The sequence below is a fragment of the Musca vetustissima genome, unplaced genomic scaffold (assembly GCF_032173495.1).
Source record: "Musca vetustissima isolate MV318-11 ecotype Yass unplaced genomic scaffold, APGP_CSIRO_Mvet_v1 utg333536, whole genome shotgun sequence".
NCBI lineage: Eukaryota > Metazoa > Arthropoda > Insecta > Diptera > Muscidae > Musca > Musca vetustissima.
Window position 1 is genome coordinate 1 of NW_026880126.1, and position 13,310 is coordinate 13,310.

The 13,310-nt window shown below is 36.7% G+C and overlaps 1 protein-coding gene across 1 annotated transcript; it reads right to left on the bottom strand.

The window, feature by feature from the left end:
- Positions 1 to 136: 136 nt before the first annotated feature.
- On the bottom strand, positions 137 to 4,505 carry LOC133325523 (fibronectin type-III domain-containing protein 3A-like). The gene is made up of 3 exons (XM_061534265.1): positions 4,325 to 4,505; positions 1,179 to 4,252; positions 137 to 1,114 (listed from the first exon to the last, which is right to left on the bottom strand). Exons 1-3 carry the CDS (start codon positions 4,503 to 4,505, stop codon positions 137 to 139), a joined length of 4,233 nt encoding a protein of 1,410 aa, XP_061390249.1.
- Between the last annotated feature and the right edge of the window lie 8,805 nt (positions 4,506 to 13,310).

A 13,310-nucleotide genomic window follows, 5' to 3' on the forward strand; every position in this document is an offset into this window, starting at 1 on the left:
CACCATGTACTGGTAAAATATTAAGACAGCGGATGACGCACCACTACCCCGCCGTAGACAGGTGGTGGTGTTTGGTGTATAAACAGCAAATTAGCAGCTTCTCATTCTTATTCGTCCTCAGTTTTCTCCTTCCTCCTTAGCGCATAAACATTTTAACAAAAGTGGCAAATACGAATGTAAAGAATAAAAATGATAACATAAATATGACGGCCTTTTCTTGATCGGTGAAACGTTTGCGATTCGTATACACCGAGCTAAGGCGATGCACAAAACGTCTGAGGACACTGCCGCCGCCGTGATGTTGATTGTGACGTTGCTGATTATCCAAAATGTGCTGATGATGACTTATGGCAGCTGTGGCTGCCTGCAAGAGAATGGGATTATTGGCAAATAATTGATTGGCGGCACTGGCGGCCAATAGTGTGGCCGTATTGGCATTGGAACTCTGAGCCGACGACACTGGACTATTGTGCTGATGATGAGAGCTGCCACTGCTGCTGTTGCCGCTGGCAACTCCGTTGTTGTCATGGAAGGCATGATGATGATGGTGGTGATGATGATGATTGTGATTGGGATCATCACAACCGCTAAAATTGGCTGCCAATTCATTGGCCACACTGCCAATGGGTATGAAGCCCATGGCATTTGTGCCTATAAGTAAGGTATTATTGCCCGATGCTGCTGCTGCGGCATTATTATGTTTACTGCTGTTGCTGTTGGCCGAAATGGAACGATGATGTAGACCGCTGGACGTTGTTGCTAAACTATTATCACTGTGTCGGCTGTTGTGATGCGCATGTACGGTCGCGTGATGGTGATGCAAATGTGAATGATGATTATGCGAGTGGCCATGACAGGTGGCTGCACCGCCCTCGGTATTTGCCCCAGCAGCATTGAGACTAGCAATCATCGTTGCAGCGGCATTGGTCAAGAGATTATCATCGATTTCTTCAAGTGGTGGTATCAGCGGTACCACATAACGGAATGGTGATGTAAATGCACCGAATAGATCTTCGCCCGTGCTGGTGACACGTATGGGGCATACACGAAATTGATAAAGGCCTGCTGGTTCCAAGTTTTCAATTGTAAATTTGGTCTCACTACCACGGTAGATCTGAGAAGATGAAAAGACAGGGGTTAGTAAGCATATTAAGTAATCAAAAAAGGTGTCCTCTTACCATTTTAAAATTACCATCTTTGCCGATGGCATACTGCAGCATATATTCCACACGATCGCTAAACGAATTCTTAGAATGTTGCCACTCGAGTGTGAGCGGTACACCCAACATTAGATTACCCAAACCCGTGGGATAGCTAGGTGTTTCGGGTATAAGACCTGAGGGTATGACATTAGCATTTGATGGTGTATTACCTCCCGTTGTTGTCGACGTCGTCGACGATGTTGATGTATTGGTATTCACCGTGGCCACAGTGCCGCCAGTCGCACCACCCAATGCCGGGTTTAGATTTTGAGCAATGCGCGGTGCCTTAATGCTACTCGGAAAACAGGGGGTTGTGGTGAAAACATATTCCTCGGAATATTCACCCACACCGGCACGATCATTTCCCGCACAAATTCGGAATTTATAGCATGTACGTTCCTGCAATTTATTCACCTTACACATACAGTTCGTACCGGTGTAGACAACCTGAAATTCCTTTGCCCTCTGCACGTACATTTCCACATAGAATTTGGTGAAGTCCAGATTTTTACCATCACCCCATTTCAGTTTGATGAAATTATGACCCACCCCGGAACATTCCAATCTCGGTGGTGAGGGTGGCGAAGGCAATGTTGTCAGTTTGGCATATGCAGAGAAGGGACCCGAGCCAATTGCATTAATGGCCTGTACCTTGAATTTATAGGAGGTTTCCGGCTGCAAATTGATAACCGTGTATTCGGTTTTATCGTCAGGCGTAGTTATGGTGGTTACATTCGACGGTGCACTGTTGTATTCAATGGTGTAGTTAATGATGGGTGAACCATTGTTTTCGGGTGTGGACCAGCGAAGAGTGGCTTCATTGGAGGTAAATTCAAAGTCTTTGATTTGTGGTGGTGAGGGGGCAGCTGCGGGTGTTTGACAATTAACCACGGGTGACCATTTGCTCATGCCAGCCACATTACAGGCATTTACACGGAAATAGTACCTGGTAAAGGGTAGTAAGTTCCGCAGGTCGGTACTACACTGCAGACCTTGATAGCATATATGGAATGCCGATGCTGGTGGGGGTTCGGGAATGGATTCTTCTTTTGAAGATGACGCGGAGGACGACGACGACGAGGCATTAGCAGTAGCACTTTCTAGACGATATTCCGATATGGCAGCCCCACCTTTATTGGCCGGCTCCTGCCATGTTACATGCAATTGTGTCGCCGATTTTACAATGACTTTCAGATTCTCCGGGTTATTGGGTGGGGCGGCAGCTGACGAAAATTCAAACCAGGGAGACCAACCACCGGCTCCAATGCGATTAACAGCTCTGGCCTGAACTTCATATTGGCATCCCGGCTGTAGGGCATTTACCACACAATAATCTTCTTTACCCCGATACGCCAATGTGGGTGGCTCTTGATCGCCTGGTCTACGAATTTGTACTTCATATTCTAGAATAGGAGCTCCACCATTATAATCAGGTTTCTCTAATCTCAGTACGGCTGCAAATGGACCGGGTGTAGTGTCAAAATAGGGTGCCGGAGGAGCAGCAGGTACTACAGCTTCAGAGGTTATGTGACCAATCTCTGAATAAGGACTAAATCCTCCGGGACCTTCACAGGAAGCTCTCAGTTGATAGGTGGTGCCGGGCTGTAAACGATCACAGTTTGTTTCACACTCAGCACCGGAATAGATGCGTTCGAATTTCTGGCCACCGGCATTTATTTCGAGATAATAACGCTGCACTTCAGCACCACCATTATCTGTGGGTGGCTCCCATCGTACACGAAAGTGGGTGCCATGAATTTTTCCCTTAGCATATGGTTTACCCGGACGACCAGGTCTTTCGGGTGCTGTCTTATAGGAAACTTCGGGCGACCATGCTGAGGGACCCGATTCATTTTCGGCCTTTAAACGGAAGTTGTACAATGTGGCTCTGCGCAGTTTACAGCATTCGTATGAGCAGTCTGGGCCATTGTAGACATTCAAATAACCATGACCGGATTCACGATCAAGCATTTGCAAAATGTAAATGCATGTGGCACCATCGCTTTGGCGTTTCTCCCACAGCAGACGGAGGGAGGAAGAGCTGAACGATTGTAGGGTGGGAGGTTTGGGGGCAGTCGGAGGATTACCTTGGGTAGTCACCGAACATATGGGAGAATATAGGGAGGGGCCGATTTCATTAACGGCCGCCAAACGGAAATGGTACAATGTGGATGGTTGCAATTTGGTGACAATGTACTGGCGACCCTTGGTTTTCACAGCCTCAACAAAATTAATGGATTTCTCCGCGCCATTGGCATTGGTCAGGGGTCCGGTTCGACCTTCATCATATTCCAGGATATAATGCTGGATTGGCGAACCATTACAGAGGGTATTGTTCCAACGCAAATGTAACGAATTCTTTGAGGACATTACCATCCTTGGGGCTGTGGGACGTTCCGGCTCACAGGCTGGTGTGCTAAATTCCACCGGCTCCGAAGGTGTGCCCTGCAAATGTTCATAGTGTACCTGCACACGTACCACATATTCTTGACCCGGTTTCAAATCGTGCAATACACAATCGAATGAGGAACCATTGTAGAAACTTTTAAATTTACATTCTTTTGTACGTTCACTGAGTAGGACATTGTAGCGCAACTCTTCCAAGTTGATTAGTTGAGAGGCCGATTCATTGATACTCTGCGGTATATCCCAGAGAATTTTCGCGGAACGTGGTGTTATTTCGGTGACTTCAGGTTTTTGAATATCCGATAATTGTTCCAGGATGGTTGCTTGGCAATCCACTTCCTCTTCTAGTTGGTCGGGTGTTAGGCCATTTATGGCGGATGTGGCCACAAGATCGCCTTCACCTTCTTCGGATGAGGCATTTGAAGAGGAGGCACCTTGGTTGTTGGAATTAAAGCCATGACTGCTGCTAATGGTGTTGTTGTTGGGAGGTTGGGAATTGTAATTACGCTGTTGATGGGATTTACGTGGTTGTTGCTGCTGCTGCGGATTGGCATGTTGTGACCTTAAAGATCCATTGTGACCATTTATTTGTGGCTCCTGGCGTCTGGGTGATGGCGAATGATTGGGTGAAGAAACAACAGAATCTATAAAAGGAAAATAAAAAGAGGAATGTAATCAAACTAGGATGAATGGGGGATGAGGAAGTGGGTACTTACTATATTCTTGTTTCTTCTCCAATTTCCTTAGCAATTTTTTATGTTGTCTTTGTGTCCTTTCATCTTTGTGATAAGTATTATTATTGTTGTTGTTCTGATTATTAGGTGGTGATGGCGAATGATTGGCGGAATGTGAAATTGGTGAATGTTGTTGCTGCTGTGTCGGTGTTGTATTCGTCATATTGGTCATTTGTTGCTGCTGCTGTTGTTGTGGATGTGCAGGTTGCGGTGTTGTTGGTTGATGGGGTGGTGGCGCCATATGGCCATGTGGATTGACAGGATAAGGCGCCGCAGCTCCTGTGCCTGGTTGAAAACCATTTGGCATGGGGGCATAATAGTGGGTTGTACCATTGGCAATCTGAAAATGAGAGAAGAAGAAGAAAAACAATTAGTGATCGTATGGAAAAGAAAAGTATGTAATAAAACATCCGGAACTTCATTTACTCTTATTAAAATTGGTCCCGGAGTTCCGGGCGGTATGTGTATGTGATGCACAGGACAAGGTGGCCGATGGACAACAGCATCAATTCGCTGATGTTGCTGCTGCTGCTCCATCATGAACTTGTCTCGATGACAGCTGACGTGTCTCCTCTCGATATAGTATTACGTTGAAGTATGACAGAAACAAAAAACCCCGATAGTGAACGGAAAACGAAAGCCTAAGAACCCCCAATGCGCCGCGTCGCACTCTCACGTAGTCTTCTTTATTTACTGATTCTGTATTATTATTTTTTATTTCTTATATGTGTGGCAGAGCAGCAGAATTGTTTATCTCGTCGGCATTCTTATCAATATCAGTTTGTTTTTGTGTTGTTTTTTATTCTTGGTATTCACTAATCAATTGTTGTTCAACAAATTGTTGTTTTGGGAGAGACTGGCTGACTGAGGGTGACGAGAGAGCGACAGCGCAGCAGAACAGTGTTGTTCATTAGTGTTGTCAAATGGAGTAAGACAAAAAAGCGCCAAATCATTACTTGCCAAGAACAAATGTTCTTGCAGTTGACAGAGGGAGAGAATGAGAGAATAGTACGTGAGAGAGAAACAGTGTGGTAAAGTGTAAGCAATGAAAAAGCGCGCCATTTTCTTGAAAAACGTCAATAGTGGTGTTTTCTGAGACTATTATAGGAGTGGATTTATTTTATATATAATGTTAAGGGCCATTACGAGGCGAGCATTTGTTTAATATATTTTTTGAAGGGTAATAAAGAGATGCGGATTATTTAAAATAAGTTTTTTAGTAAGAATATTTTTTGAAGGGTAATAAAGAGATGCGGATTATAAAATAAGTTTTTTAGTAAGAATAGGCGTGGATTTTATAAAAATATTTTTTCAAGGCTTAAAAAAGCGTGAATTTTATAAAAAATATTTTTTCAAGGCTTAAAAAGCGTGGATTTTATAAAAATATTTTTTGAAGGGTTTAAAGAGGCGTGGATTTTATAAAAACTGGCATAAACAGAATTTTTAAAATATTTTTTAAGGGAAATTAAAAGTCTGGAAAATATTTATACCCTACACAACTATGTTGTCAGGGTATTATATCTTTGTGCGGGCCCAAGAGTTAGTAACGCCGCGAAATATTGGTCCTAGACCCACCTTTAAGTATACCGATCGTCATATCTCGACTCGCGGAGACATGTGTGTCCGTCCGTCTGTCAATTATAATTTGTAAACACGATACATGCCAAAGTTATAGACCAATATTCACGAAATTTTGCATGTAGGATGGGTTGTGCCCTATGGGGTCTTCATTGGTAAAGATCGTTTAATATTTAGGAGATGAAATTGACTAAATACCCAATTTATGTCGTTTTTTTTCTGGTCGCTCCAGAGACCGCAATAATAACCCAAACATTGCGAATTTTTACATGGAAAAGGGGATCGGGTGTAGGGTATCGTATGGTCGTATGTTCTGAGTATACTGCTCCGCTCCCTGGTTTTATTTATATTTTCAGGGACAAAAATGGCTGGATTTATTAAAAATATTTTTTTAAGAAAAATTAGTTAGGCTTGGATTTATTTTAAAAATTTTCTGATTTTTAAATAATTTTTTTTATATTCACATCTGAATTAAATTCAAAATATATCGATGGTTGTGTTATCTTAACCTGTTGCTCCATACTGTTTAATATTCATTATTTAGTTATAAAAACAAAATGTAATTAATTTTAATAACATCCATTATTAAATCCAATTTTTATTATTATAATAATTGTGTTTTTATTATCATGTTTTATACATTAAAATAAAATTTTATAATGCTTTTTTTGCTAATGCCATTGTAACTGTGGGTGTGTGTGAATTTAATTTTTGTGTATTTTTAGTTTAAGTTCTGCCGTGAACTTTAATTAAAAATGAAATTTTTGCGTAGCACAGCTTATCACAAATTAAATTAATTCATTTAAATGATAACAACAGATTTAGTAAACAAACAAATAACAGAAGCAACAACAACAACACGAATAAAACAATAGCTATCAGTAGGTCAAGAAATCCACAAAATCACAAATAACAGCAATAACAATAATAACAACAACAACAGCAACCATAAATGAATAAACATATGAATATATGTATATATATATATATATATACATATGAATATAAATTCAAATAATTACAAACAATTGTGTTATTTGTGTGTGAGGGTGTGTGTGTGTATTAATTTATCCACAATGGATAAATAGAATTTATGTAGATGAGTCAAATGTTTATCGAATACAATAGGTTTGTCCGTTGAGTTTTTTTTAGAAAAATATCACAAAATAAGGAAAAAATAATTGCTTTTATTTTAATCATTATTAAAATCAGCTGTTTCTAGCCTTTCGTAAAAAAGTTGCTAAACATCAGCTGTTTATATGGACAGCTGGTTAAAAATTTCCTTAATATTTTTTATAATTTTCCTACTAAAAATATTTAAATTTTAATATCAGGGAAATTCTCAACATTTTTTTCGAAGATAAATATTACTAATTGACAAAATATTATGAGAATTTACCCGTTATTAAATTTAAACAATTTAACGGGAAATTAAAAAAAGGTAATTTGTAAATTTTAAATCAGCTGTCATATGAAACAGCTGATGTTTAGCAGCTGGGCTAATAACAACTTGAAACAACAGAATTTAAATTTCGGGGTGAATATTTAATGATGATGAATATCAGCTGTTTCATGGAACAGCTGATTCGAAATTTATTATAGACATTTTTTTAATTTTCCTAGTAAAATATTTTAAATTTTGTATAGGGAATATTCTTTCAATTATTTATATTTATTTCTGAATAATATATAGTCTAACCTTATGTGCGGGAAGAACAGAGGAAAATGAGCTATAACCACACAATTTATATACACGGGGCACAAACACACACACCACAACCACCCTAACCGGAACCTATACACGAAATTTGTGGTTGCCACAAATTAAAACGATATTCAACCAAAGCCGACCGTTGTATCCAAATACAATATTGATTGGAAATTTAATTATGGCCGAGTGATTGGATATACAATGGATGAATGGCCTATTTAGAATGGATAAACTTGAATACGATAAAGAATTGAAATTTTATAAAATCTACGCCTCTTCTAAGCCTTGAAAAAATATTTTTGTATAATCCATGATCTTGAATTTTTTTATAAAATATTTTTATAAAATTCACGCCTCTATTAACCCTTGAAAATATCTTAATATATAAAAGAGCTTAGTGTTAAGTGAGTGAGTGACTGACAGATCATCGCCCAGACGAAACGGGTAAAGCTAGAAGCTTGAAAAAAGTGTAGGAAGTACTAACTGGTACCAAATGGTTTACAAATTGTTTTTGCGTGAACGGATAGGCCTGAGATCCTGAAATTTTGAATTAATATAACAGTTTGAGTGCAGGATTGAGATATGTCGGTGGTTTTGAAAATTCGTGATACGTGTACTAAATGGTAATTAGTAATTTGGCACAATTTAGACTTGAGTGAACGGTTGGAGATGGAACACGTAAATTTTTAATGAAAGATTACAGAATTATGGTAGTATTAGAATTACCTTTTTAAGGATATGAGAAGCACTAAATGGTACTAAATATGGTACAATTCGTTTTGTGTGAGCGGGAATCCTAAAATTTGGAATTAAAATTAAGATTGGAGTGTAGGATTAAGACATGGTGGTAGTTTTGAAAAGGCGTAATTATTTGTACAAAATGGTACTAAATGGTACTAAAGGATGGAGATGGAAAACTTATATTTGAAAATAAAAAAAGGATTGAGACAGTATTGGAAATTCAAACTCATAAATACGAAAAGTACTAAATGGTAATAAATATGATACAATTTTGATCTATGTGAACGGATAGGGCTGGGATCCTGGGATTTATAATTCAAATTACTGTTGCAGTGTGGAATTGAGGAAGTTTTAGAAAATCGTACTTACGTCTACGAAAAGTAATAAATGGTACTAAATTTGGTACAATTTGGATGCTGGTGAACGGATAGAGCTGGAATCTTTAAATGTGGACTTAAGGGTATTATTGGAGTGCATGACTGACATAGTTTCGGAAATTCGTACTTATGGGTATGAAAAACACAAAATTTGGTACAAAATTTGGACTTTGGTGAACGGGTAGAACTAAAATCTTGAAAGTTGCACCTGTGGTTACTGTGGAAGTGTAGGAAAATTACAGAATGGTGCCACATCTGGTACAATTTAGTGAACAGAGCTGGAATTCATATATTTGGACTTATGACTACTATTTGAAAGCAGGTTTGGAATATTGAGATAGGTTTGTAATATGGGTACGAAAAGTACTGAATGATACCAAATCTTGTATAATTTGTTTTTTAATGAACAGACAGAGCTGGGATGCTCAAAATTGGACTTACGACAGCAGCATATATAATGATATCAATTCACGGCAGAGTATAAAAGATCCTTCTGTCTCTACTCGTCGTTGTTGTACTCAATTGGGAATTTCCAAAACATCCCTGCAAAGAATTTTGAAGCGGAATCTTAAAATGTTTTCCGTATAAAATCAAATGACACAGCAACTGCTCCCCCAAGACCATCAGGCACGACTGCAATATCTTATTCAAATAATTTCTAGAAATTTTGATTTAGCTTGGCCTCCACTTTCACCAGATTTGACCGCTCCATACTTTTATTGTGGGGATGTTTGAAGGGAGTTGTGTATATCAATAAACCCTCAACAATTCAAGAACTTAAGCACAACATTCAAGCAGAAATAAGAATAAGAACCAGAAACTCTGCGGGCAGTAATGGAAAATGCCGTTAAAAATCCAATTTTTGTTTGCAAGAAAATTGACACTATTTGAGAGATGTTATATTTCACACTTAAATGTAAAAAATTTCCACGAATTAAATATTTAACAACATAAAAAAATCACGCCTCTTATGACCTCTGAAAAAAATATTTTTATAAAATCCACGCCTTTCATGACTTTTGGAAAAATATTTTTATAAAAATATTTTTGTGATAACTAAATATATATGTATGTATTTCTGTATGTGCATGCAATAATATTGCATGCATTTCAGTCACCATAAAAGAGTTTGCCATCTCTTATTACCCTTTTATTAACGTAACGTAAAAAAATCACGCCTCTTATGACCTCTGAAAAAAATATTTTTATAAAATCCACGCCTTTCATGACTTTTGGAAAAATATTTTTATAAAAATATTTTTGTGATAACTAAATATATATGTATGTATTTCTGTATGTGCATGCAATAATATTGCATGCATTTCAGTCACCATAAAAGAGTTTGCCATCTCTTATTACCCTTTTATTAACGTAACGGTAACAAAATCATTCCGGTATATAAACAATTTATAATAAAAAGTTAATGAATATCTGGCACAACACAGTTTTGTGTTTTAGAATATTTAATTAATAAAACGCATGCAATGTGATAATTAAGATTATAATTTATTCAAACACATACACGTTCAGAGACAACACGGAAAGACACACACAAATACAGCCACAAAGTGTGAATGGGTGTTAGAAATATTTAAAATATTAAATTGTCATATTTTATGAGTTGAATGAACGCGACATTTTTGTGTATAATTTATACAAGGAATTTAGATATTTTTAATAAAATTTTAAAAACTTATTGTTTTCAAAATTTAAAATATATGGATGATGCATTTAAAATAAAAAAAAAAAAAATATTTGTAGGTTTGAAATAAGGTAAATTTCTTAAATTTTTTTTCTAAACCCAAAAATATTAAAATTGCACCGCCCATACATGGTACATGGTGTTATGGTGCAGGGTATTATGTCTTTGTGCATATGTTTGTAACAGGCAAAAGGAAAGGAGATAGACACATGGTTCCTTTAGAGAATATGCATAGAATCACTTTCTGGGTCGATTTATGCATGTTCGTCCGTCTGTAGATGTTAAATTGTAAACAAAGTACAGGTCGCATTTATGATCCGATTTGGATGAAATTTGGCACAAGTCACTTATTTGGCCCAAGGACGAACCCTATTGAAATTGGGAAAAATCGGTTCAGATTTAGATATAGCTCCCATATATATTTTCGTCCGATTTAATGTAAACGGTCCCTATCGAATCCGATTCGATTTGCACGAAAATTGGCACAGCGTAATGAATTAGGTCTAGAATGATGTGTGTAAAATTTCATAAAAATCGGTTAAGATTTAGATATAGCTCCCATATATATACGTTCGTCTGATTTTTTGTAAAAGGTGTGCCAAAGTCCCTATATATATTTCGTTTTGCACGAAATTTGGCATAGCGTCTAGAATTATGTGTGTTTGGTTTCGTGAAAATCGGTTCAGATTTAGATATAGCGCCCATATATATTTTCTTCCGATTTTATGTAAATGGTGCACCAAAGTCCCTATATATCTTCCGATTTGCACGAAATTTAGCACAGTGTAGTGAATTAGCTCTAACATGATGTGTGTTAAGTTGCCTGAAAATCGGTCGAGATTTAGATAGAGCTCCCACATATATATTCGTCCGAGTTTATATAAATGGTGTACCAAAGTCGCTATATATCTTTCGATTTGCACGAAATTTAGTATAGTGTACGGAATTAGGTCTAATATGATGTGTGTTAAGTTTCCTGAAAATCGATCTAGATTTAGATATAGCTCCCATATATATATATATATATATATATATATTTTCGTCCGATATAATGTAAATGGTACACCAAAGTCCCTATATATCTTTCGATTTGCACGAAATTTGGCACAGTGTACTGAATTAGGTCTAAAATGATGTGTTTAAGTTTCGTGAAAATCGATTCAGATTTAGACATAGGTACACCAAACTTTTTATGTTTATCAGATATTTATTCAAATAATCAACTGGTGTCCGATTGATATTTGCTTTAAGTAGATTTACATAATTTGGTCCCATTGTAAGAAGCAACTCTACATCTGACCAAATGAAAAATTTAATATCGGTTGCAGAATGACATGTTTATGGATCAAATTTCATTTTACTGGTCCTTTAAAAATGCGACGTCTGTTAGGACTCATCTGTTGAATATACCCAAAGTGGTGAAGGGTGTCATATAGTCGGCTTCGTCCGAATTTACTACTTTCCTTACTGTTTTTTTTTAATTTATATTTCATACTTAATTTTTTAATCATATTACAATTAATAATAATAAAAACAATTATTATAACTGACAGCAGCGCCTACATAGCAAGTATTAAAATTGAACAAAAAAAACTAGACATTCACTTATTTAAATATTTATGCCGGTTGGTAATTTTTTTGCTACCACGATGACGTTGATTAACTCTGAATATGGAAGTATAGAAAAAAACGCCGACTAAAATTCATTTATAAATGTTAACTTTTTCTATAGAAATAATTTTTAGGTTTTTCGTCTGTGTGTGTGTAAACGTTTACAAAATGCAATGAAATGCTAACAACTTTGCAACAATGTTGCACTTCACATAAATAACACTTGATGGATAAATGGTGCCATTATGGACCGAATAGAGTTGCCCCCCCCAGAGGATTCAAGAGGTTGTTTAATTTTTTTTAATGGAAACTTGAAAGTAATTTTTTTTTGGTATTTGCATTACTGACAGAAATTAAGCATTCAGGTTTTTATATATTTTTGGTAAATGGGAAATAAAAATATTGGGGTTTCGAAGTAGACAACTAAATGATGTGAAAAAAATAAACTAAGGAAAAAAATAACAAATTTGAGGCAGTAATTTATGGATGGTTGTTGACATTTAATTTATTAAATAAACCAGTAAGGAAAGTAGTAAAGACGGACGGGGCAGACTATATGATAACCTTCACCACTTTGGGTATATTCAACAGATATATCCTAACAGATGTCGCATTTTTGAAGGACCATTGACATGAAAATGAATCCATAGATATGTCATTCTGCAACCTATACAAAATTTTTCATTTGGTCAGATATAGACTAGGCTTCTTACTATGGGACAAAATTATGTAAATCAATTTAAAGCAAATATCAATTCGGGTGTCCGATTGGATAAGCATGAGTAGTTTGGTCCACCATTTACTAAAAATCGGACGAAAATATATATAAAAGTTATATCGAAATCTAAACCGAAACTTGTCACAGGTTAAGTTATACGAATTTCAGTATGTTTTGGGCATATCGGCAACATTTAGAGTTATTGGTGCATCATGTATTTAAAATCGGGAGAAAATATATATAAGAGCTCTATCTAAATCTGAAACGATTTAAAATTTTTCCACACGCTGGTAATATTAACTTCAGTACGTTGTGAAAAATGTTGTGTCAAATGGCCTATCTTTGGGTTTTTGGCGAACCATTTACTTAAAATCGGACGAAACTATATACGGGAGCTATATCTAAACCTGAACCGATTCCTACAAAACTTGCAAAACGTTATGTTATATAGTAACTTCAGTACGTTGTGCAAAATTTTGTGCCAATCGGACCCACCTTGGTGAAGCATTTATATCCAATTTCTAGGTTAT

Bases quoted from the DNA above. Each gene is read 5' to 3' on its own strand.
- LOC133325523 (XM_061534265.1), bottom strand. From the start codon at position 4,505: ATGACGAATACAACACCGACACAGCAGCAACAACATTCACCAATTTCA. The intron at 4,253-4,324 runs GTAAGTACCCAC...TTCCTTTTATAG, and splicing joins GGAGAAGAAACAAGAATATA to ATTCTGTTGTTTCTTCACCC. The intron at 1,115-1,178 runs GTAAGAGGACAC...TCATCTTCTCAG, and splicing joins AAGATGGTAATTTTAAAATG to ATCTACCGTGGTAGTGAGAC.